Here is a 27,241-nt window from a genome sequence, read left to right as displayed (position 1 = left end):
ACTCTCAGCTTCAACCATCTACTGTTACCCCTTCTGTGTCAAAACAAAACTCTTCCAAAACAAATCTATAAAGTTGTATACTTTTTATTTTCCTTTGCATTTTTCTCCAGTGTAATATACTTATTATGTTAGTTAAGTAGATTAAATATTTTTTATGCAGCTTGTAGTTCTCATTAGTTATGTAGACCTACTTGTGTGTGAAACCTAGCATTACTCAGTCAAAAATGATCTCTAGCTCTGGGACTTTCAGATCTTTTAGTGCTTTTTTGAGTTTAATTCTGTTTGATGAACCACCAGGGAAAGGCAGTGCTCTGTACTCTTGGTACTTGTGTAAAGTAAAATAAAAGTTAAGTTAAATCATTTAGTTTTTCTCCCTGCTACTCATGTCAGGGCCTCCCAGATTTCCCCAATACCTGGAGGATGTGAGCCTGTGCACTGTGTGCAGGGTTTAAGGACTGATGATAGTAGCAAGACTGGCCCCAGTCACCTACCATCACTCTCTCTTCAAATAAATGCTGGACTGGCAGGACAAAGCAGGACACCACTCCTTCCTCCGGCACCATAAAAGGGCCTTGTTGTCACTTTCAGATATTTACATCATGGTTTATGGTAAGCCACATCTTTGAATTGTGGCATTACTTTTGTGGAATTGGATATTGAAATTAGTGTGTACTAAGACTAATTGTGACTTTGGTGCTACAAGTGCGGCACCCAGTGTCACTAGTAATGCTTCTGTTGGAAATAGTGGGACACAAGTGCCACTAAATGGAGTGTAATGGAAACTGTTAAAAAGAGTGACCAGGGTACAAATAGTGGTTGATTTTCCTTTATCACCAGCCCAACAAACAATACTACTATTATGTTTATGGTTAAAATTGAACATTCACCCAAAAAAATTTAGTTTTTTTTTTTTTTTTGTCACAGGTAGAACTATTCTTTATGCTTTTCATTAAGTTGTTTATTTAAATGTATTGTTGTTATTCTAGTTCTCATGGCTGTGCTGTGTTTATTTAATTATTTAATTTGCTTGACTGTTTCTTCTTTTGATTCTCCCTCAGTTGTTTTCTTACGTTAGCTGTTTATTGCTGTTATTTGGCTGGTTGTCTCTTGGTTTTGTGGGGTTTTTTGTGTCTTTTCTCTGCCTCATCCCCGTTCTCTTACTGGTGTTGTCCTTTCTCTGTGGTGTCTGTTGTGTGGTTTTTGTGGCCCCCATCCCCAAATCAATTTATAATTAAATAAATAATAAAACAAAGGAGTAATACTCTTGTTAAATGTAAAATGTGTCTGGCGCAACATGGTATCCAGCTCCTCAGGCTGTGGTGCAGCACTAACCATATGGCTGATGGACAGAGAAGGTAATTTTGTACCATGGTTTTGACTCGTAAGGGTTTATTTTGTTCAAGACTAGTGAGATCAAATGTTCAATTATTTAAGGTTATGTCCAAATTTGTAGAGGAAACAGATGTCAGATAATTCTCCCTAACAGCCAGAGTTATTATTTTATTAGTTTTAATTTTTATTTTAGATAACAAAAGTCTTTTTTCACACCCAGTGCTACTTTAGTTGTACTAAAAAAACGTTATATTAGTTTAGTTTTAGTCTACAATCACCTAACTATAGTTACTTTTATTTTGAATGTGTTACCAGTTACTCTCGCTTCCAAATAAGGAATAGACCACGTGACTTCCGTTTTTCGTTTATAAACGAAAAACGAATTGACTGAAATTCAAAGACTCTCTTCATTCTTTGTTCAAAAAGGAATAACGATAAAATTATCGCCAAAAACGAAAAACGGGCCGGTTTTAATTGGTTTTTCGTTTTTTGATTCTGACACCAAAAACGGTTATTTGGTTTTTCGTTTTGAAACAAAAAACAGAAAAACGGTATTTTCGTTTTATAATTACAAACAAATTACGGATTATCCAGAGATCCCCTGACCCTGTTGACTTAAACGGGACAAGTTTTAAACCTGCTTTTAGCCTCTTAACAACCTTAATGTGTCATTGAGGTCGAAGTCCACAGTAGGCGATTGTCGACTGTCGAGTGCGCGCGCGCGATCATTGGTAACTAAGCAACAGTGGAGACTCATGGTGCGTTCCATTCGACCGTAAGTGGACTGTGAAGTGGACTTCACAGGGTATTTCGCCATCTTAAGTGAGATTCCAAAACGAAGGGAACGAACATGTTCAGTTCGAAGGGCACTGCAAACGGCATAGGGAATAAGGGAACATCGATACATCACTTCACAGGAAGTCAGTGAAGTCCACTTCAACTGATATACCGTGCTCAGGGAGTAGGGAGCAGTGAACACTTGTGTAGGGACCCTGTCGAATGGAACGCAACTTCAGACTGTCAGCCGATGACGGTGCTGTGTGGTGTTCTGAGAATATCAGATCAAGTCAAATGGATAGTTCATCCGGATCAGATGTTGAACACACGGAGGAGGTTTGATCGCGCGCGCGCGCGCGCGAACTCGACAATCAACTACTGTGGACTTCGGCCGAAAACAGGAAGTAAATACGGGTATGTGAGCTGGCTGAATAAAGAGATTATTCCTGCCTTCGTGAAAGCTCGGATCACAGTTGAGACTGATATATCAGCCCAGGCATCCACGATCCATTGGCAGATAGTGGCGTAAGTCGCCCGGCGCTGTCTCCCCGTCTTGGTGAACGTGGGCCCTATCTTGCACTCGGCGCAAATGACTTTGTACACTGACGCATGTATCATTCCTATTTTGCACCCGCGCAAAGCGGACTTTTCCCTCCACAGACGCACGTAGTTAACTAAGAAATACACTTGCGCTCCCCGGGGCGGTTCAGCGCAAAGAGGAGGCGTGTTCCGGCGCAAACTTTTCCTCATGCTATTTTGCTGTTCTATAAAACAATTGCGCCACTGACCAGAAAAAAACTAGTCTAAAGTCAGTGGCGCGTTGCGCGTTGTTCATTATGCTATTTTAAGGGCGCATGCTTGGCCATAATCAATGTAGCGTGGGCACAACGCGCATACACGTTGATTCTCTCATCTAAGCAGCAGTTTTCATTTTTGCAAATCATACATTATTACGATAAGATAGATAGATAGATAGATAGATAGATAGATAGATAGATAGATAGATAGATAGATAGATAGACAATTTATTATAAAAGCATGTAGCTTACACATTTCCCCAAATTATCATACGCCTGTTTAACAGAAGTTAATTTGGGTGGGTTTCTCCATCCCCAATGTCACTTCTCTGTGTTTTACGGCCCTGACGAGAACGTTGCTCTCCTCGGCTGTGAACCGCTCCTGGCGCGCGCCTGGCAAATCCGCCAAGCGCGCCTGCTCTTAAAGGGAATGTGAGATGACGCTCTGATTGGTTTATTTCACGTTACGCCCAAACCACACCTATGAATAATGAAGCTACTTCAGAACAACCCCTTTTAAATTTGCGCCAGGCGCAAGAGGCATTTATCCCGCCGGGAAAATAGCAACAGCGCCGCCGGGATCCGCCCACAAAGTTACTTGCGCTTTACGCTTTGACACTTGCGTTTCAGATCGTTAAAATAGGGCCCTGAGTGTTTCGTTCCACCATGTGGGGCACTACCCAATTTTTTTATATTTAACATCAGAAATATATAGAGATTCCTTAGGAAAAAGTTCTCCGCACACAACCTTGCAGTTTTTGAGAAAAATTATGCTAAAGGTGCCCATTTTGAAAAAAAAGGGAAAAAATAGGGAATTTTGCACTTTCAAACCTGTTTATCATATAAACCCAAAAATGCCGAATTACCACTTGAGGTACAAAATAAACCAGTTTGAAATGTGTGATATACCTGAAGTTGCTATCTAGGCACAGTAAACATGATAAGATTATCAAGAAAACTTCTACTGTAGCATTAGCATCCCAATTACTTCTCATTATGTTGTTCCAATTCAAAGGTAATATTTGAGGTAAAATCTGAATAACAAATAGAATTCAGCCAAAATATAATATATTTAAAAAACACTTTTCAAAAGAACACATTTGAATTGTCAATTCACATACACGAGCAGTAACTGCACTGCATCACTGTAAAAAATATTACATGCTATCTACTTAAAAAAAATATGGTAACAATATTACACGTATTTGATTTGAGTAGATTAAGGTTTTTTGTGTGTGTGTGAAATCTACCTGAATAAATTAAGTAAAATTTCCTAAATTATTTAGTCTATGGCACATGATGAATTTAATATTATTAGTGGAATGTGCTTTTTTAATTTAAGTTGTCTCACAAATAAATCAAGCAGAATTTACTCGTTTGTATTAATGAAATTTATTTAATTATAACATTTACTGCCTTTTTCAGGTTAAGATAATAATGAATACATAATGCACTTTTTGTTATCAAACATGCTTTTATTCTGTATTGTTGCACAAATAAAACAAATCTATATAAAATGTAAGACAGCAGTTTTAAGATATGAAAAATAAAAGCAAAAAAATGCTAACATTTTCCATGTCATTGAGAAAGATCATTTTGTTACACAAAAACATGTGCATACAAATTTCTGTTGGAAAAGTCACATTCTTGACTAAAACTTGTGAATAACTTGTAGCAAAACATATCAATTTGTACCTCCTGAAAGCTTGTATGTAGAACAATATTAAACGTTCATCAATCAATGCAGTTTTTTTTTTTTTCACCAGAACTTGGTCATAATGCATTGTCTCAATCTAAGTCATGTGTTTGTTTTTAAGTGTTAGTAATTTCAGGGAAAACTTGCAAACATCCAGTTCCAAGAAGAGCTTCTGAAAGGCCTCAAAAGTGTGCCTCAGTTTTTTCGGGTAGGTGAGGTTTAGTGCATACGTGAGTCCAAGAAGAACAGCATATGACTTGTGCAAGCCAGCCATGACTTGCATCCCCTCCAAGATGATGCTGAAATACTCCTGAGAATCCCTCTTGCAGATGGCAATTTTCATTATGTGCTGCAGGATATCTCCATTGTCACTGTAAAACAAACATTAAAGAAGTATTTTTATCTCGTCTGTCTCATTATAAGTCTGTCCATAATTATAAAGTTGATTTGTGTACGGTTGTAAAAATGTCTTATAACAGCTTAAAATGCTAAGACAACTACAAGTAAACCATTATAGTTTATTTTCTTTGTAATCACTGAAACATAAAAATATTATGTTTCAGTGGACCACAAAGACAAAGACTGTCACAATAACATTTACAGTTTCACCAATGACAGAGGGTGTATTAAGGAAGAAAAAATAAAATAAATTTAAAATTACATTTGGTGACACTAGGGGAGGGGGGAGGGGGAGGGGGGGGGGGGGCATAGTAACTACATGTCAACTAACTGAGAGTATTAGTAGACTGCTAGGTTAGGGTTAATAGAGTAAGTTAACATGTAGTTGCAGTTACTTATAGTCAGTAGAATGTCTAAAGTGGACCATCAAAATAAAGTGTTACCTTTTTTCATATAGTGGCTGCCAAAAATCTATTTTGTGTTAAATATTTTCACATTAGCTTTATATAATTTAATTAGAAAAAAAAGATTATTGTTTAAGTTGCATTTCTATTTTTATAAATAAAAACAATGTACAAATACATTTCTCAAAACACCATACTCTTGGATGAGGTCATCCTCTTTTTCACCCAGATAACAGATCAAGCAACGGAGGACAACGTCTCTCATCATGTCGATGTTTTTATCGGGATTCTGATCGGGAAGTTTGTAAATTAGCATCACCTAAAAATAATGAACAAATATTGATATGTTATGAAAGTAACTTACCTGCAGTATGGGATCAATAGCTAGCTCCGTAGTGTCTGACGTTTTGACCCATTCCTTCGCACATTGCTTGATTTTTTCCCATCGGACTTCAGTAGGGCTGCGGACCTTTCCAACCATCTTTTCCGACATGAAGAATACACTTTACGGGTGTTAATTGAGCTTAATCCCCGTTATCAGATGAAGATGCGCTGCTTACGTCCTCTTCCATGTTTACATGTGCGTAGTGATATTAACTTGATTTTGGCTGTGACCTACTTACATTTTCGATGCTGATTGGTTGAAAATCTAGCTAAACAGTTTTATATGTCTCAATACGCAGTCAATATAGTGCGCCAATAAATTACACTTTTCTCATTAACTGCAGGATAATGCGTGGAGAACTTTTTAGCTTTATATATACATAGCTGACTCACCTATGTTCCTCGATGGTTTTCGGCATTGGACCAGCCAAATAGCCGCTATGTCAGAGATTGAATTCTTCCCGTCCGATGACGAGTCCCTCTACTCCCAGAATACTCCTCTGCACTCTAGCAATTCAAGGAGCACCCACACTGTACCACACTCCTCCATTGCGCGGTCGCCAGCCCATCCGTTCCGATTTCCACACTCCAAGACGCCTAGACCTGCCATGACCTCCACCGGAGAGACACCCTCCATCTTCCTCTGCGTCTTCATACACCCTGGCCCATCCAACCATACCTGCAATCGAGAAATGGACAGTTCTTAGTTCTAAGGCAAGCACTGATCAGCGCTGACGTCCATTTCTCAAGACATATAAATATACCCGGATTATACGAATTGTACGTCAATACAATACTTCCTTCTCCTTTTGCCCCTGCTACCGCTAACCTTTTTCCCCACCAGTGGCCTACAGCAGACCCTAGCGTGAGGCTTCTTCCGCTAGCAGCGCAGGCCCAGTCGGTATATTTTCCACCCCAGCCTTCCTTTTCCTTCCCTGTCGCTATCCAAGCCCCAGGGGCCATCCCAAGCGTGAGGCTGCTTCGGCTTTCATCTTCGGCCCCGGAGTTTCTCCCTCCCAACACTCACCATTTTGGAAATCACCATTTTCTCTGTTTTCAGCAACACAGATGCCCATACCTCTAAACGCCATCACTTCGGAACCGCCCCCCTGTCACCAGCAACGTCAGCAAGTGCAGATTTGATCAGAACTTCAAACAGCTGGCTCCAAAAGCGGACTCCAACCCTCACTATTCAGAATTAATCTTCCCATAAATCACCCCTTGAGACCACTGCTCTACTCCTCTCTCAACTCCATTTTCAAGCCTTTTCCCCCAGAACCCTCCAATCTTACCTAACAGCATTGAGATGTTTTAAAGAAGATGTTTCTCTTCTCACTAAATTAAGCTTTATGTAACAAAGTTCGGGAGGAGCATGTTCAGGTAATCATCCAATCAGCACAAGAAGAAGCCAGTATAAATAAAGCCTTCCCTTACCTCCTGTCTCATGACTTATTTCTCAGCATCCCACCACCACCCCTTCACCCCACATTCGGCTGGGTCCGCTCATAGTTACCTATGACCTCTAAGGTTATGGGGGGAGTACTCTGGGGTTGGACCCATAGACAGTATAAGAAATGGACAGAGCCATCTCATTGGAACTCAGTTGAAGCCCATTTTTAGCGATTTTTGAGCACTTCCGTTCCTGACGCGCAGACTCAAACCGACTCAAACTAAGCTTGATGACGTGAGCAACCTGTCTTACAGACGTGAATCTTCTAGTAGCTGTGCGTGAAAATTGCCAACGTTAATCTTGCAGAGACGGGGAACTTGAGCAAAGAGTCCTTTATCGTGAGTGAGCAGGAGTAAGTATTCCGTTGCTTTTATGGACTCATTATCTATGGGCTTCTCCCTTGACAGGACGTCCCGCCGATTGCTTGCGAGCTTCTCCTCCTGTCTGTACGGTAATTTCTGTACAGCGCGACAGAGAGTCGAGTGGTTATGACGCAATCGTTAGCCTATTTTTACTAAAACTGTTTCTACGGGGCCATAATGTAACATAGAAGGTAATGGAGCCCTTTATACATTGTCGTGTTTCTTTAGAAATAAATAATGGACAAATGGAGTCTTTAAACGCCTCAGATGTAAAGTTATTCGCTGTCAAAGTGACGCCAAAATGAATGGTAGTCAATGGAAATGCTAACGCAAGTGAAGTTCTGCTACAAGATGGCGGTACCCGGCCAGCTTCAACTTCCGGTCGATGGATTACCCCCTTGGTCGGGCCGAATTCTGAGCTTGGAGCCCTCCTCCCGGACAGCAAGCCAAATACACATTGTAATATTACATCAGATTTCATTAACATGTAAACTCGTGAATACGTAGTTCATTTCATATCTCAACACAGTTAAGAACCTCCAAATCGGTTCCATTAAAGTCCCACTCCGATCATTTTTTTTAGCTATTTTTAAACATTCCCAGTGGTCTTTAAATTATGATTATGCCATTTTTAGCCAAAATCACAAAACCTGTGCCGTTTTCTGGGACTTTGCTTCAGCAGAGCGGCAGTAGCTCATTAGAAATTCGCCTCTGCGTTGTGGGCGGAGCCTCGATATTTCATCCCTCCTGGAGGAGGCTGGCTGCCCTCTCTCATTATGCAATGATGTAATTACTGACGGGATCAGTCGGTGTTCTCCAAACTTTAGTTTTGACGATTGATAGACGGTGAAAAGTGACTTATTTGTTACAGTATGTGTTCCAATTTCAGCGCCACTATCGGAGCTCTGTTCACAGTGACATGCAACGGCTTGTGTGTGTGTATCTGACCCTGCTGCTGAGTAAAATTAAACACAAAACACAACTTCAAAAAAGCCCCTGTGAAAAGCATTACATTACATTATAATCTACAACGCTTTAACACAGATGAAGTTAAGTTAACAGAGAGTTGCCACATTATGCAGCACTGGGGTTTTTGCCCGGTAGATAACGTTAGCTGATTTAATGAGTAAAAAGGCGGGATCGTTGAATTAGCTCCTGACAGAAAAGCGCCACTTTGGCCGCACTGTGCTAGCAAACAGGCGGGATCGTTGAACTAGCTCCCGACAGAAAAAAAAATAAACTCACCGGTAAAGACACAGGCTGTCCAGTTGATGGTGTCTTGATGGAAGGCACTGCATCCGGCTTCAAAAACAATTTATTGACGAAGCCCATTTTCTTCTCCTGCCAGTTGGTGAAACAGTCTTCTGTAAAGTGCTGACTGCAAACCGATTTGTGGTTTTTATCATTGCCGTGACCAAGGAACGTCAACCAGCTATCTCTCACAGCAACATGTTTTGGTAAAGCATGAAAGCTAATACCACTATCTCTCCTCTTAGCATTGCAACCCGCTACCGCACATAGGTGTTGATCCGCCATCGTCTTCTCTACTCCTCAGAACCTGAGCGGGCGTGGCGGGGAGTATGAGCTTGTGGCCCCGCCCAGTGGAGTTACTACGTCACAACTCCAGTCTATTTCAAACGGCATTTTTGCGTCTGCTACTGATTCACAGCCATTTGAATGTAGAAATACTCAGAAATACAACTTTGAGCCTATTTTTCTAAAGATATGTCCTCTAACATAAGAAAAATGCCACAAGAACATGTTAACACCTAGAAAAACATTATTTTCATCGGAGTGGGTCTTTAAAGGCTATTAAGTGGAATCCAATTTTTCCACAAACTTGTTTTTGGCTCACCCTCCTCCTCAATAACCAACTCACATACCTCCCTGCTTATCAAAGGCGTCCAAAAAACCCATCCTACCTGTCCAGACGCCAGACTACCTTTAACATTAGACTACTCATCAAATTGCATCTCCACCTTCCGCCTAGGCTACCATTCCATTAAAACAGCTCGCACACTGGACGCTAAGTCCATCTCGGCCTTTTTCAGTTTTCTCAGATGTTCTGAACTCGCCATTACCTCTAATTTTAACCCTAAAATTTACCCCACCATTTCAGATTTATAAATATTGGACAACGAAACCATCTTTTACTTTATCAAACAAAGTAAGCCAGATCAGACGAAAAAAGGTAATTTCATTTACATTTTTAATCTCCCGTCACCCATCCTACCGTATCAAGCCCTCCTATCCTACCTACACTTCAGGAACCCACAGGTTAAAACCCCTTATGGCCCGCTTTTCACAGACGATATCGAATCACCCCGTCACACGTTTTTGGTTTCAAAAGCACCTCAAATTGGTCTTGATCCAATCCGGCATCTCAGCAGAGCACTTTTCAAGCCATTATTTTCACATAGGCGCCGCAACCACAGCTGCCCAAAAAGGCCTCTCCCAGCAACAGATTCAAGCACTTGGTCGCTGGTTGTCGGATGCTTTCAAAAACTACATTAGATCCAACCGCTTCCACATGAAAAAAGCACACCAAACCCTCATCAGCTAATCTACTCATCCCCACCCGCCTTTCACCCTTCTCTTCAACCATCTTAGCACTTCAACTCACACCGAAGCCTGCTTCATCCATCCCAAGTTCTTCGTCCAACAATTCTCACCTTAACAACAGTATTAACCCTCAGCCCCGCAGAAGCCCACCCTACCTCCTAAGTTTTATCGCCAACAGGGCTAAGTCCGCTCCATGCCGTTAGGACGCCATGAGAGCCTTCCCATTCCAAATGGCCAAAGTTCAATTCTCGCTCGACTACCGGCAGTGCTTGCCTGTCCGATCGCTGCTAGTATTGAACTCTCGTCGGATGCAGTTTAGAGCCTTCCCAGTCGAAACAGCCTAGCTCCATACCCGCTTGACTGCCGGCGATGCTTACCCGTCCAATCGCCGCGAGTATTGAACTCCCGTTGGACACCACTAGAGCCCTCCCAGTCAAAACGGTCGAGAACTTCCCACTTCACTGCCATAGGAGGTTTAACCCATCCAATCGCCGCGAGTAGCCAACCCTCCCAGTCAAACAGCTAAAACTCCTCATTCACCGGTCGGGGGAGCTTTCCCATCTGATCACCATGAGTATCAATTTTTTATCGTCGGATGCTGCGAGGGTCCCCCGGCCAAAGCGTCTAAACTCCATCCTCGTTCGCTGGCCGGCAAGGCTTACCCATCCGATCGCCGTGAGTATTGAGCTCCCGTCGGATGCAGAGAGAGCCCTCCCGGTCTGGCAAATAACTCCTTCCCTGCAAACGCTGCAAACTTCAGCCACGTACTCCGTTAATTTTGGGGGGGTCAGTACCATTTCCCGGCTGCTGTCCGTTGTTCCATTTTGCATCTCTTTGGGGGAGTACTCTGAGTTCAGGCTAAAATCCGAGCTCAGAGCCCTCCCCTCGGACAGCATGCCAAATATGCATACGTTTATTTCATTCGTATTATTTGTAAGTGTGAACTCGTGAATTATGTTTTATTAACAAAGTTCAGGAGGAACACATTCAAATTATCTAACCAATCAACAAGAGAGCTATAAGGGCTATATATATATATATACATAGCTGACTCAACTTTGTTCCTCGACAATTTTCGCATCCCACCACCACCCCATCTCTTCACACTTGTCTGGTTACTATCCTAACCAGAGATACAGGGGGACTAAGCCAAAGTCCAAGATCAGAGCCCTCCCCTCGGACAGCACTCCAAATACGCATACATTTATTTCCTTCTGATTATTTGTAAGTGTAAACTCTTGAAATTTCTGTTTGCACTAGGTATTTCACATAATAAAGAAGGAGAAGCAGTGGCAGACGTATGGATTAGAGCTTATTGCCTCTGAGAACTTCACTAGTCGAGCTGTTTTGGAGGCTCTTGGTTCCTGCATGAACAACAAGTACTCTAAGTATCCTAGTCAGAGGTGACTATTGTGCAACGACATTTCATGTACTGTTTAATTACAATTTTTATGTTGTTGTAATGACAATCAGATTAATATTATGTAATTTACCCTTTGCGCTTACATATTAAAAAATGGGCTTGTGTCAAATGTCAAATTTTGTTTAATGTTATAAGATATTCTGAAGGCACAGAGCATGTTGATGAATTGGAGAATTTGTGTCAGGCAAGAGCTATCAAGGTCTACGGCCTCGACCCGGATAAATGGGGAGTGAATGTTCAACCGTACTCTGGTAGGCTTGTTTCTGTCACTGGACTGTTGCTGCTGTAAGAGATGATGTCACATATGAACAGTGTTGGGGAGAAAGTAGTTACATGTAACGTGTTTATGTAATTAAATTACAAAATAAATATTACTGTAATCCATTACAGTTATTAAAAAAAACTGTGTAATAAAATTAGTTACTTATAAAAATGTTGACAATTATTAAGGGGGTTACATTTGCCTTTGTTGCTTTGCCTCTTATTGATGTGCACAATGGCTCCAGCCATTTAAAGGCCGTTTAGTAAAGCGATGCTATTCTGATGCTTTTGATAGGCTCTCTTGTTTGAATTTGCAGTTGAAAACAGTTGAAAACATTCGTTAGAAGTTTAGAAAAGTAATCAAATGTAATAAGTTACATTACTTTAATAAAGTGATTACTTACACTACTTATCAGGGGGGTAACGATACATGAGATTGGGTTCACAAGAATGAGACGAGACTTTTTAAGAAATCCTCAATGACAAAATTCATGACTGGAAACATAGTCTGCAGGTGCATTTTTAAATGTTTTAACTAATCATCTTGTAATGAATGTCAATGTCAAGAGGTGGTTACAACTACACAACCCAGGCTAGGATAAATTTAATAATGGGAGACAGGCTATTGAATGTAGCCTAATTTGCGCGCATCAGGGAGCGTTTTAATTTCACTTTTAATTTGTGATCGTGCATACTCCGTGTATAGTACGATTTTCGCTCTGTTGTGCAACGAATCATCAGCCATGATTTTGTCATTCATCTCGCCTTACTCTCGTCACGCGATCAATGAACTGTGATTTCTGCACACTGTGTGCGACTCTGCACTCTGCAGCTCGTGCTGGATGAGCAGAGCAGACGTTTACAATAGTTTACAATTGAAGTGACCGTGGCACGAGATCTCGTCACACCCCTACTACTTTTTACATTTTCAATAGGGTAACTTGTAATTTGTAACATATTAAATTTCCAAAGTAACCTTCCCAACACTGTATGAAACATTAACTCAATCGGACATTGTTCAAAATATTGTTTATTTTTTCCTCAGGGTCAGCTGCGAACTTTGCCGTATACACAGCCATAGTGGAACCTCATGGGCGGATCATGGGCCTTGATCCTTCTGATGGCGGCCATCTCACCCATGGCTTCATGACTGACAAGAAGAAAATTTCAGCCACATCTATTTTCTTTGAGTCTATGCCTTATAAGGTAACCTTGTGATTATAATCAACATTGTAGTGAACTCTTTAGTAAATGTTAGTTCAACATTTACTAAGACATTATAAAAATCAAAAGTTGTATCTGTTAAATTATTAATGCAAGAGAACAATGAACAGTTGTATTTTTATTAACCCTTTAGCTGTCACCCTTTTTGAGAATGGGGGTTCAAATGCACTATTCAAACTTAAATGGTTGTAATTCAAGAATGCTTTGGAATATATACCCAAGTTTGGTCTTGTTTTAAAGAAAACACTCAGCAGATTATTGCTGAAGTGAAAACACTTCAAAAAATTAAAGTATGAAAAAGTTATGGAAGTTTAAATTTACAGTCAATCAAATATACTGTACTATATATCTTTTATTTTATATACATTTTTACTCTAAAATTACTATAAAATCAAAGCCATATATCTAACCAAGTTATGTTCCAAATTTGAAGTTGATATCACAAAAATTGAAGTTCCCATGAGATTTTGTTTAGGCGTAGTACCAAAATTAGCCACCGGGTGCCATTGAATTCCATTGAATTTAGTTGTAGATATTCTGCCTTCACAAATTAATAATTTTCTGTCCAAATATCAATTATGTCACAAAATTTGGAACCTTGAGACACAGACCTTTCTGACAATATGTGTTTTGTCAAGATTAGAAAAGGTTTTGATCATAAATTATGAAATATAATGATGCCCAAAAAGGGAGGAGCCTGATAAAATAATTTAGAGTACCGTTTCTACGGTAATGCAACGTTCAATTATAAAACGGTTTTCACAGGATGAATTCTGAGTTTGTAAGCTTTCAAATGATACATAATTTATGATAACTACTAAAATATGTGATATAATAAAAAAGGCGATAAAAAAGATATTATATTTTAGAGGATAATATATATATATATATATATTATAATTTTTAGAGGATAATATTATATTATAATTTTTTATTGAAAAATACTATATTATATGTTTTATTATGAACTTTTAGCATGAAAACCCAAAGTTTCAATTATTAAAGGTGTGTGCGTCAACTTTTTGTGACAAAGGTCAGAACTCCTTTAACGGTGCAGATTTTTTTGAGGCGCACTCTTGTCAAAAAATCATCGGTTACTCTTCTTACATAATTTGTAGCAAAAAACAGCAGTCAAATATCTATTTAGCAGACTTAGACCTTTCCAACGATATATAGTTTGTCATGACTAGATTAGGATTTAATTGTAATATAGTGAAGTAAATTTAGATTGCCCGTATAGGGGCAGGTGAGAGTTAAGGGGTTTATTAACTAACGGTAACAAATATGAATAAATACTCTTACTGTATTTCTAATTGCACATTTTAATTAATGCATTAACTAACATTAACTATTGGGACCTTATTGTAAAGTGTTTTTCCCCAGGTAAATCCAGAAACTGGATATATTGATTATGACAGACTTGAGGAAAATGCTCGCCTCTTCCACCCAAGACTAATCATTGCAGGTCAGCATAATTACTTTCTTTGGAAATCTAAGGAATTTTTGAACTATAGGATGTGAAGTATTCATAATTTTAGATGTTGGACAAAAAATTGTCTTTTTAACCTTACTTGAAAACGCTCCAGTTACTGTTACTTGGTTCCCTCCTAGATTTTCTCTCTCTCACTGTGGGAAACTCAGTTCCCCTTCAGTCGCTCACGTTCGACGTGACGACGTTAGGGGATCACTTCAGGGAGCCCTATCAACTTCGAGTATCTAAGAACAAGCCAATGAACGTTGGCGTGCGTGAACGCGTCACGCGCCCCCGCCCCGCAGCGCTGGTATAAAACAGGAAGCGGGCGCGAGCACCCACCGTCTTTCATTTCGGAGCGCGAGTTTCCTGTGACTGATGTCTAAAGATTCAACACCTTTGAAGACTTCAAGGAAGATCTCTCTGTTCCAGTGTTGGTGTGACGGCGCGATCAGCGGTGGCCGCGAGCAGTGCAGCTCTCAACTGCTGTTCTCACAGCACTATTATTTGTGTGTGTGTGTGTGGGTGTGTCCACACAGTGGCTACCCCTGGGCGCCTCAGCACTGTGAGAGCAATTTCCTTGTTTTCTTTTTTTTTTACTAAAAGAGCAACACAAGCGGACCCTGTGTCTTTTTCAAGATGTCATTCCGCTTGTGCGTTTCTGGATGCAGTCGTTCCCTGGCTCCAGCAGATGGCCACAATAGCTGCATCTCGTGTTTGGGCGTTCGGCACGCTGAAGCAGCTTTTGTGGATAGCTCATGTTCCCATTGCGGGAATATGACTATCACAGCACTTAGATCGAGACTCGCTTACCTCAAGGGAGGTGCAGTCCCCTCGCCTATGCCCCGATCTAGTGCTTAATCTGCCCCGCAGAATAGGCCTACTTCGGCGCATGACCAGGGTGATCTGAGGATTACCGTGAGGGCTTCCCCGCCGAGGCAATCTCCGCGGGCCCCTCACGCCTCTCATGTGCTGTTGCCATCGGCGCCCCTTGGCGAACGGCTCGGTCCTTCTCCGGAACGACCAGTCGTTTCCTTTGGGGCACCAGCTGACAATCAGATGTCGATCGCAGCATCGGAGGGGGAGCAGTCATCTGGAGATGACGACTCGGCTGCGTTGCCCCCTTCGGGGTGTGTAGCGTTGTCCGAGCCGGATCCAGAATGAGCCGCTATGCTCTCCCGGGCCGCCGAGAAGGTCGGGCTTGCGTGGAATCCTCCACCACGTCCCGAACCTTCTCGGCTGGACGATTGGTTTCTCGAGGCGGGCCGTGCTGGTTCTCAGTGCGCCGCCCCGGTACCTTTCTTTCCGGAGGTGCATGAGGAGCTTTCTAGGACGTGGAAGGCACCGTATAGTGCCCGAAGCCGTCCTAGTGGCTCCTCTCCCCTCGCCACCCTCGACGGCGGGGCAGCTAAGGGGTATGTGGGGATCCCCCCAGTGGAGCGGGCTGTCGCGATGCAGTTGTGTCCGGCATCCGCCTCCTCCTGGCGGAGTGACCCACGCCTCCCGCCCAAGGCCTGTAAGTTCTCGTCCGGTCTAACGGCGAGGGCTTACAAGGCCTGTGGACAGGCTGCTTCCGCTCTTCGTGCCATGGCGCTCTTGCAGGTCCACCAGGCCCAGGCGCTCATGGACATGAACGAGGGTGGTTCTGACCCAGAGCTCCTCCGGGAGCTCCGTGTGGCAACCGACCTCGCCCTCCGGGCGACGAAGGAAACCGCACGTTCAGTCGGTCAGGCAATGTCCACCTTGGTGGTCCAGGAGCGCCACCTTTGGCTCAACCTGGCGGACATGAGGGACACCGATAAGTACCGGTTCCTGGATGCCCCTCTCTCCCAGGTTGGGTTGTTCGGCGACGCGGTCGAGAGCTTTGCCCAGCAGTTCTCGGCCGCACAGAAGCAGACGGAGGCCATCCGACACATCCTGCCCCGGCGGACCGCTGCTGCTCCCACCCGCCCGCCGGCCGCAGCTCCTCCGTCTACTCGTCGCCGAGGTCGGCCTCCTGCGGCGTCCTCCGCTCCCGCTAAGCCCCAGCAGCAGCCATCATCCAGGCCTCAGCGTGGAGCAAGCCGCAGGAAGTCGACCCCGCCCAGAGGTGGATCAAGTTGCTCTTCAGGAGATGGCGGACGTGCCACTCCTTCCCCCGGTGGAGGGCCGGGTGGAGAATCCTTTGTTTCCTTTTCTTTTTGTTCCGCCACTGACCCACGGGTCAGTGGTACCCACCTTGTCAAAGAAAGAGCCATTTCTGAAACCTCTGGGCCCCAAGAGGGCGCGCTTGGCAGTCGACGACGCTATGCCTTGGCTATCCCGAGCCCCTCTTCCATCGCCAGCGGGCAGCAGTGGCTGTGTCCTGGACGCACTGTCGCCTCCGCACACTCACTCTGCCCTCCGGCGGAAGCAGGTACGTCTTGCACCACACGTTCAGACCCCACTCCGGGCCGCTATGCCGCCCGAGTCGGGTCCCTGCATTCCGTCACGCTGCCCCACTCCGGGTACGTCTGTGGTGCCGTTGGTCCCGCTTGCTCGGTCTCTGGGAGCTTGGCTAACGCTTCCCAGTTCGTCTCGCTGGCTCATCCGTACTGTCAGACTCGGCTATGCGATTCAGTTCGCCCGGCGCCCCCCTGTTTTCAGGGGCATCCTGTTCACCCGTGTTCTGGCGGACAGTGCCCCTGTTCTCAGAGCGGAGATTGCAGTTCTACTGGCGAAGGACGCAATCGAGCCGGTCCCTCCAGCCGATATGAAGACCGGCTTCTACAGCCCGTACTTCATTGTACCCAAGAAAGGAGGTGGGTTACGGCCAATCTTGGACCTGCGCGTCCTGAATCGGTCCCTTCACAGGCTACCATTCAAGATGCTTACGCAGAAACGCATTTTCAAATGCATCCGTCCCCAAGATTGGTTTGCAGCGATCGACCTGAAGGACGCGTACTTTCATGTCTCGATTCTCCCTCGACACAGACCGTTTCTTCGCTTTGCGTTCGAGGGACGGGCATATCAGTACAAAGTCTTACCCTTCGGGCTGGCCCTGTCGCCCCGCGTCTTCACGAAAGTTGCGGAGGCGGCCATTGCTCCCATGTGCGAGCGTGGTGTTCGCATTCTCAACTATCTCGACGACTGGCTTATTCTCGCCCAGTCGAGAGAGCAGTTGTGCGAACACAGGGATTTGGTGCTCAGTCACCTCAGCCACCTAGGGCTTCGGGTCAACTGGGAGAAGAGCAAACTCACCCCCGGGCAGGGGGTGAGTTTGCATAGACGAGGCGCCTCTATGCATTGAGTTTGCATCTACGAGGCGCCTCTATGCATTGAAGTGGAACCTATTCGTTGAATGGTGTTCTTCTCACGAGGAGAACCCCCGATCATGCTCGATCAGAGCCTTGCTTTCCTTCCTGCAAGATGGGTTGGAGCGAAGGCTGTCTCCCTCCACCCTTAAAGTGTACGTTGCCGATATTGCCGCACATCACGATGCTGTTGATGGTAAGTCCTTGGGGAAGCACGACCTGATCGTTAGGTTCCTGAGGGGAGCGAGGAGACTGAATCCTTCTCGCCCACTCTCTATACCCTCTTGGGATTTGTCTCTGGTCCTTTCGGCAATCAGCTGAGTTAAAAATCTTGTCCTGTAAGACAGTTCTCCTGGTTGCATTGGCCTCTATCAAGAGGGTAGGGGACCTACATGCTTTTTCGGTCGACGAATCGTGCCTAGAATTCGGCCCGGATAACTCTCACGTGATCCTGAGACCCCGGCCCGGATACGTGCCCAAGGTTCCTACCACTCCCTTCCGGGACCAGGTGGTGAACCTGCAAGCGCTGCCTTTGGAGGAGGCAGACCCAGCCCTGGCGTGGACAGAACGCAAAGCCTCAGGACCTCAGACCAGCTCTTCGTCTGTTACGGAGGCCAGCAGAAGGGAAAGGCTGTCTCCAAGCAGAGGATGGCCCACTGGATAGTGGATGCCATCGCCTTGGCTTACGAAGCCCAAGGCGTGCCTTGCCCGCCCGGGTTGAGAGCCCACTCCACTAGGAGTGTCGCTTCTTCTTGGGCGCTAGCACACGGCGCCTCGCTGACAGATATCTGTAGAGCTGCGGGTTGGGCGACACCTAACACGTTCGCTAGGTTCTATAGCCTACGTGTTGAGCCGGTTTCTTCCTGTGTGCTCGCTTCAACCAGCCGGTAACACCGAAGTTCCCGCTTTAGTGTCGGCTTGCTGCGCCACTCCCCTCTACGGAGCGGATACGTGCGCTCTTTTGCTCCAGTCGAGTTCCACACCCAGGTGAACCCTGTGAGTTCCTCCACACCCCTTCGGCAGTTGGACGTTGCGGAGCGTCTGACGCCAGGCCTAGTGCTCGTATGCTTGTGTAACTTGTGCTAGGCTGGGTTCCGTATGTGTGATCCCTGCGGCGATCCCATATGAGTATTTTTCCACGATCAGCTCCCTGCGGTGAGACCGTGTCTTTCCCTTGGCAGAGCTCGCTCTGCTGTCACTGTCTGGTGTAGCCTCCCCCTCCTTAGGTGGAGCCACCCCAATGACATTCCATATGTTGCACTGCCCCAACCGGCCAGTCCATATGTGTATTCTCCACATGGTACCTCCCTTCGGGCAGGATGTGGCTCCGCAGCGTCCCTCTCCCCTGGAGAGGCACGCTTCCCAGTGTTATTCAAGAGTTCACTGCGTGGGTATGTGGAACAGCAGGTTCTCCCTCTACGCAGGTCTTCCGCCCCAGCATTGGGGGTCTGAGAGTCTTGCGTAGGGCACTGGATGTGGCAGCAACCGATGGCGTTTTCCATGGGATCCCCTAACGTCGTCACGTCGACGTCACGTCGAACGTGAGCGACTGAAGGGGAACGTCTCGGTTACTGATGTAACCCTCGTTCCCCGAAGGAGGGAACGGGAGACGTGACGTCCCGCCGCCACAGTTGCTGACCATCGCTGTACGGCCGTCATTAAACTCGGCTCCTCAGTGAAAAACGGTGGGTGCTCGCGCCCGCTTCCTGTTTTATACCCGCGCTGCGGGGCGGGGGCGCGTGACGCGTTCACGCACGCCAACGTTCATTGGCTTGTTCTTAGATACTCGAAGTTGATAGGGCTCCCTGAAGTGATCCCCTTACGTCGTCACGTCGACGTCACGTCTCCCGTTCCCTCCTTCGGGGAACGAGGGTTACATCAGTAACCGAGACATTTTCTCTGAATACTGAAGCCTGATTGGTTCACGTCTGTGAATTTCACAGACAAATGGCCTTTCAGGCCGTCAGAATGGGTGGGGCCGACTGCCTATACAAATTGCACCAAACAGCCATATAGTCAGATTTTATCGACTGAAGTGCGACAGTTTAGACTCACACATATGCGCAGTAGCATGGCATGATACACAATGCTCGTTCCCATTATCTCAGGGAACCGAGGTTACGTCAGTAACTGGAGCGTTCCCTTTCGATATGGTTCACTCGCATTGTGTGAGAGATTTTCTCTCTCGTGCTATGGGGAATGCTATGCGAAACGGCTCCTCAGTGAGGAGGGTCCCTGGCAGGCTACTAGAGTCAAGGACTTAGAATGTCCAGAAATGGCAGACTCGGGTTCGGTGACCGAAGTCCGAGGGTATTTTAGAAAATCCCCTTGGGGTGGGGCTCGATCTAGGCAGACAGGACCCGTGCCTGAAGAACTGGGACATCTAGGTTGTAGAACCTGATAAAGATGGACGACGAGGACCAGCCGGGCGCGCAGGCACAGATGTCAGCCATATTCCGCTAGATCACGCACAAAAGGAGGCCATTCCTCTGGGGGAGTGGGCCCTCACACCAATGGGGCACTGGAAAACCCAGGGACTTGTAGGCTAGCGCTATCACGTCCACTAACCAATGGGACAATCTCCACTTTGTAACCGGCAGCAGTAGCATTGTTAACCACCACGCAACCCACGCAAATGCTTAGGGCCCTGCAGGTTTGAGGGGCCCCCTGCTGACCGAGCAATTAAATCAGTTGATGACCGCTGTTACAGCAGCGCTGTTGACCTGGTTTATTCCATATTCCATAATCGTAACCAAATTTATAATGCTGCAAATTTTTTTCGCTGATCAATGTTTATATGCAAATAAGCCTGAATTAAATCTGCTCATCATTTAAAGGATTCGTGTCTCTTCTTGGATTAAACTACTTGATTCATGATTCTTAATGAACGTTTTGAAGCGTCAGAGTTAACACTAACCAAATAAGCATGCACGGTTTGGCGCTGAGCCAGAGATGGACGCGCTCAATGCTTGTCACGTCTCACAACTGTGCAGTTTTTTTTCCAACAACAATGTTTAATTTAGGTTTCTTTTAAATATACATAATACTAGAAAAAATATATATTTAGATTGTAAAATACACACTGATGTCTATGGAAGAACTCTTCTAATTTGAAACCATGCTTTATTCACGTCAGAAATACGTTGCGTAGGTAGCCTAAACTAAATAGTTTACTTTTAGTTTTACTTTTTATTCTTCTCCCAGTTAACCGGCCACTCACTTTCATGTCTTTCAGGAGAAGTGGATGAATTTGCGCGTTGTAAATCCAACAACTTTGATTCTCTGCACTTGAAGAACAAACATGGCAGTGCCGGTCACCCGTTATCAACTAACTTGATCATTATAAAAGTGTTTAAAAGACAAAATACAATCACAAACACATATTTGAGAATCGGAATTTCAGATAGCCTATTTCACAATAAGAAGACAATTTTTCAATCAAGCTAAAAACCAAGAGGTGTATTTTCTCTTAGCTAAATGGACTCTGTAATTTTGAATAATGAACACAATGGACAAAATTAAGACCCGTGCTGAATCCAAAACCAAGAAGGTTTATGGGCCCTATCTTGCACTCGGCGCAAATGACTTTGTACACTGACGCATGTATCATTCCTATTTTGCACCCGCGCAAAGCGGGCTTTTCCCTCCACAGACACACGTCGGTTAACTAAGAAATACACTTGCGCTCCCCGGGGCGGTTCAGCGCAAAGAGGAGGCGTGGTCCGGCGCAAACTTTCCCTCATGCTATTTTGCTGTTCTATAAAACAAATGCGCCACTGACCAGAAAAAAACTAGTCTAAAGTCAGTGGCGCGTTGCGCGTTGTTCATTATGCTATTTTAAGGGCGCATGCTTGTGTAACGGAGGCCAGCTAGTAGTTGCTGTGCGAGTAAACCTCACTCCTCTGATCTCAATAGGCGCTCTAGCGACAGATGCTAGAGGCTGCAGTCTTTAGCCTCCTTGTTAGAGCGCCTGACTCTCACGCCGGAGACCCGGGTTCGAGACCCGCTCAGAGCGGGGTGAGAAGGACCCGGGTGGAGGGGTTACATTGGTGCCGTGACCCGGATGGGAGTGAGGTTTAGGGGGGTGAGTGTAACGGAGGCCAGCTAGTAGTTGCTGTGCGAGTAAACCTCACTCCTCTGATCTCAATAGGCGCTCTAGCGACAGATGCTAGAGGCTGCAGTCTTTAGCCTCCTTGTTAGAGCGCCTGACTCTCACGCCGGAGACCCGGGTTCGAGGCCCGCACAGAGCGGGGCGAGTAGGACCCGGGTGGAGGGGTTACATTGGTGCCGTGACCCGGATGGGAGTGAGGTTTAGGGGGGTGAGTGTAACGGAGGCCAGCTAGTAGTTGCTGTGCGAGTAAACCTCACTCCTCTGATCTCAATAGGCGCTCTAGCGACAGATGCTAGAGGCTGCAGTCTTTAGCCTCCTTGTTAGAGCGCCTGACTCTCACGCCGGAGACCCGGGTTCGAGACCCGCTCAGAGCGGGGTGAGAAGGACCCGGGTGGAGGGGTTACACTTGGCCATAATCAATGTAGCGTGTGCACAACGCGCATACACTTTGATTCTCTCATCTAAGCAGCAGTTTTCATTTTTGCAAATCATACATTATTACGATAGATAGATAGATAGATAGATAGATAGATAGATAGATAGATAGATAGATAGACAATTTATTATAAAAGCATACATGTAGCTTACACATTTACCCAAATTATCATACGCCTGTTTAACAGAAGTTAATTTGGGTGGGTTTCTCCATCCCCAATGTCACTTCTCTGTGTTTTACGGCCCTAACGAGAACGTTGCTCTCCTCGGCTGTGAACCGCTCCTGGCGCGCGCCTGGCAAATCCGCCGTTATAATAGGAATCCGCTTTAGAACAAGCGCGCCTGCTCTTAAAGGGAATGTGAGATGACGCTCTGATTGGTTTATTTCACGTTACGCCCAAACCACACCTATGAATAATGAAGCTACTTCAGACCAACCCCTTTTAGATTTGCGCCAGGCGCAAGAGGCATTTATCCCGCCGGGAAAATAGCAACAGCGCCGGGATCCGCCCACAAAGTTACTTGCGCTTTGCGCTTTGACACTTGCGTTTCAGATCGTTAAAATAGGGCCCTATATCTTAAAGCTTAAAGGGATACTCCACTTTTTTTGGAAATAGGCTCATTTTACAACTCCCCCAGAGTTAAACTGTCGAGTTTTACCGTTTTTGAATCCATTCAGCCGATCTCCGGTTCTGGCTGTACCACTTTTAGCTTAGCTTAGCATACATCATTAAAGTGTACAAGACCATTAGCATTTCTCAAAAAAAAAAATGACCAAAGAGTTTCGATATTTTTCCTATTTAAAACTTGACTTTTCTGTAGTTACATCGTGCACTAAGACCGACGGAAAATGTAAAGTTGCGATTTTCTAGGCTGATATGGCTAGGAACTATACTCTCATTCCTGTGTAATAATCAAGAAACTTTACTGCCGTACCATGAGTGCAGCAAGCGCAATGATATGACGCAGCGCCTGAAAATAGGCTACCTTCCGTCAACATAACCAACGTGACAACCTGCTTGCACAGGGAGCGTTCCTTGTAGCATGGAGACATTTGTGAGAGATGATTCAGAGGACATATACTTTGGTTCAGATCCCGAACCGTATCTATTTGAACCGGAATACACTGGAAGTTACCGAGCTGGGGACTATTTTCAGGCGCAGCGTCATATCATTACGCCTGCTGCACTCATGGTACGGCAGTAAAGTTTCTTGATTATTACGCAGGAATGAGAGAATAGTTCCTAGCCATATCAGCCTAGAAAATCGCAACTTTACATTTTCCGTCAGTCTTAGTGCACGATGTAACTACAGAAGAGTCAAGTTTTAAATAGGAAAAATATCGAAACTCTTCGGTCATTTTTTTTTTTGAGAAATGCTGATGGTCTTGTCCACTTCAATGATGTATGCTAAGCTATGCTAAAAGTGGTACAGCCAGAACCAGAGATCGGCTGAATGGATTCAAAAACGGTAAAACTGTTATGCAGTTTAAAGTAAAACAGATTGGGTGTGGTGTCTGTTCACCCTAAGCAGAGGTGAGAGCAGAGAGCGATCTAATCTGTTCTCTAAAGGGCGTAGAAAGCATTTTAGGTACATAGACTCATCTGGGTTTAAGGACTACTCTGCTGTCGTTAAACCCAAACCACTGAGGTCCACTGAGAGAGCCTGCAAGTCACCAACCTGCTTGACCGATGCCAGTATATATAAATGGTTCCAACAGCTCCTGAAGAAAAGAGAGGATGGACTCGATCTCACAGGATATGGGGTCTATAAGTTGGGCTGAGCACCAGCTGGAAAATAAGGCCCAATTTTGTCTATAGAGGCAACTGATAGAAGGTGCCCTAGCCTCAGATATCGTATTCATGACCTTCTGGGGCCTGGAGGCTACCGTCGTGGGCCATAGGTGGAAGCTCCACAACTCGGGTTGAGGATGGAAGACTGGTCCTTTCGCTTGGGAAAGTATGTCCCTTCTCAAAGGGATCGGCCATGGTGCTGCAGACAACAGCTGGACCATTCCCAGGAACCATGGCTGGTTCTGCCAGACTGGTACCATGAGAAAGACCGATCATCTGTCCTCCCTGATTTGGCGATGACCTGAGGGAGCAGTGCTACCGGAGGGAAGGCATAAAGGTGCAAAGGGGGCCACCTGTGGGCCAATGCGTCCTTTTTCTTCGAAAAGAATATTGGGCAGATGGTATTCTCTTCCAACCCGAAGAGATCCACTGACACCTGACCGAAAATGCTCCAAACATGCGGACCGTAGGGGGTGGAGTGTCCATTCTCCTGGGGGCGGTCCGGGAAAGTAAATCGGCTCCCGTGTTCATGGAGCCCGGCACATGCAAAACTCGTACTGAGCGGAGATTGTCCTGTGTCCACAGGAGGCGGCGAGCCAGTCTGTTCAAAAGACGGTCCCTGAGACCACCCTGGCGATTTATGTAGGCCACCACTGTCATGTTGTCCGGACCAGGACATGGTGCCCCCTGAGCTCATGCTGAAATTCCTTGAAGGCCAGGAGCACTGGCATCCTCTCCAGGCAGTTGATGTGCCAGTTCGACATTGGCTCTGTCCAAAAGCCAAAGGCCACGCATCCCCGCATTTCATAAAGGTGCGTGGAGTCAAGGACAGTCCGAACGGTAGAACTGTTTATTGATATGCCACCCCCTCGTACACGAATGTCAAGAACGGTCTGTGATGGGGAGCTATCTGGATATGAAAGTATGCGTCCTTTAGATCCACTGATAAAAACCAATCCACTTTGGGCGGCGAGGGGTTGAAGAGCCGCAGATGGCAGCCTGCCGCATTGTGGATAAATGCTCTTTTTTGTGAAGGCGCTTTTTTTTGTTGATTTGTTTTAACAGTGGAAAAACACCTTATAACAGGTGATGGGGGTCCAGTACTGGCAACAAAAACAGTGTCTCCAGTGCCCAGAACTGAACAGGGGGTTGGGAGGTGAATGTGTGGTCTCTATGGTGGCGGTCTGGCCTCGGCGGGACTTAAGAGTGAAAGAGCACTGGCGAATCAGCACGCTGTGGGGAGAGCGAGGTACGCGGGCGCTGGGCCGACATGAGAGTTTGCTTTTTTTACGCGCCGTGCGCCATGAAAATGCTCACAGTGCATAAAATCTCTCACGCAATGCAAGTGAACCTTATCGAAAGGGAACTCATTTTTTCTTTGATTTTTCTTTGAAGATTTTTGAGAGTTGGGATATTTTTTAGATATATTATTTTCCTAATTACTTTTTTTGGTGTAATTCCTTGTTATTTTTTATACATCTCTTTGTTCAACTAAATAATGTGAAAAAAACAATACATTATGCAAAAGTAAATGCAAAAAAAAAAAAAAAAAGAAACATTTATGAACATTCCCTCTTTTTCTGCTATTAGTCAGATAAACAATTTGCTCTACCCAAATTCACATCATTGGTTGAGCCAGTGTTGCTGGTTGGGACAATGTATTTTAAAATTGAAAGAAATGACAAACATCACCTTTAACATTTCTTTGTATCATTGTTAAGGAACCAGCTGCTATTCCCGTAACCTGGACTACAGTCGACTGAGGAAGATCGCAGATGAGAATGGAGCGTATCTTCTGGCAGACATGGCTCACATCAGTGGTCTAGTGGCAGCAGGAGTCGTTCCATCTCCGTTTGAATACAGTGATGTTGTTACCACCACGACCCATAAGACCCTGAGGGGCTGCAGGGCAGGAGTCATTTTCTTTAGGAAGGGTGAGTTCAGTGTGAACTGATTTGTCACACTAAACCTAGGCCAGTGGTATTCAAATGGCGGATATTTGGTTCCGTCCGTATTGCGGGACATAATTGCGCCATTTTACAATTTCTACAGTTTAAAGTGAGCAGCACGTCAAAACAACAGAGCGGTTCAAACCACAAGCGCTCAGGGTAATTTACGGTAATGATCTTTTGGTGCTATATCCTCAAATATTGGGTAACACTTTAGAATACTGTTCCTTCTTGAATGAATAACTACACAGGAACCGATAAGTAATGCACTATTAACATTCCAGTAACTACTATTAACTAACAAGAAACTCTGAATAACGAATTAGTAAATAATAGCACTCAGTCGAATGTGGTAGTTAACTATTAGCTAGTCTCAGCCTCAGACGTGACGTCACGCCCACGGACCGTTGGCTGAATGTCTGATGCATATGGCACACTTTTCTGGAAACACTTCAGGAGTTTCGAAGTCGCAATCTGATTGTTTGAATTCTATAGGATGTACGGGAGGCGATATTTTTTTTCACAGGATGGTAGGGGAAGACTCATGAATATTCATTAGCGAACTCATCCCTGATTGGTCTGAAGACCTACCCCCTGTAAGTCCGACTAATTCGATCCAAGGGCGGCATTCAAATTAGCGGTGAAGGTCACATGCGCGTTCCGTCTCTTCCAATGGCAAAGGGATTTTAATTAAATGCAATACATTATCTTATGTATTAACTCGTTTCATCTGACTCCATAAAATGAAAGTGTTTTTCAATGATATCTGTGCATCTTTAAATATACGTTAATGTTTGACTATTCCTTTTAACTCCAATGAAAATAAAGTCAAAGTCTGTTAGAATAATCAAATATAACAATTTATTATGTCAGGTAAATGTATTATAACAATTCCATAATCAATTGAAAGATAATCAATGCAAATCATCAAATGTTTTAGGAATAGAGAAATAGATGCAAACCCAACATGAACTACATGAGCTACCTCATGGGCTATCTGAAATACAGAAAAAGCCACGATCCCTTGCTGCCTTCCATTAAATAGCCAGACCTCATTTCATATGTAAACCTGTATTCACAGTAGGGGTGTAAATCGGAGCCTACATGACGATTCGATTCGATACCGATTTCTTAAGCCA

The 27,241-nt window shown here is 44.8% G+C and overlaps 1 protein-coding gene across 1 annotated transcript in view; it reads left to right on the top strand.

Moving 5' to 3' along the window:
- The window catches only part of LOC130094998 (serine hydroxymethyltransferase, cytosolic-like), an 85,598-nt gene that overhangs the window by 20,077 nt on the left and 38,280 nt on the right, over window positions 1-27,241 (top strand). The window contains exons 2-6 of the mRNA XM_056261627.1: window positions 11,424-11,566; window positions 11,722-11,837; window positions 12,893-13,053; window positions 14,455-14,536; window positions 25,875-26,087. Of these exons, the coding sequence (XP_056117602.1) occupies window positions 11,424-11,566; window positions 11,722-11,837; window positions 12,893-13,053; window positions 14,455-14,536; window positions 25,875-26,087 (715 nt within the window). The remainder of the gene's footprint in view (window positions 1-11,423; window positions 11,567-11,721; window positions 11,838-12,892; window positions 13,054-14,454; window positions 14,537-25,874; window positions 26,088-27,241) is intronic.

The sequence above is a fragment of the Rhinichthys klamathensis genome, unplaced genomic scaffold, assembly GCF_029890125.1.
Source record: "Rhinichthys klamathensis goyatoka isolate OS25496 unplaced genomic scaffold, OSU_Roscu_1.1 h1tg000184l_1, whole genome shotgun sequence".
NCBI lineage: Eukaryota > Metazoa > Chordata > Actinopteri > Cypriniformes > Leuciscidae > Rhinichthys > Rhinichthys klamathensis.
Note: the sequence above shows the minus strand (reverse complement) of the source record. Positions and strands in the feature narration are given on the sequence as shown.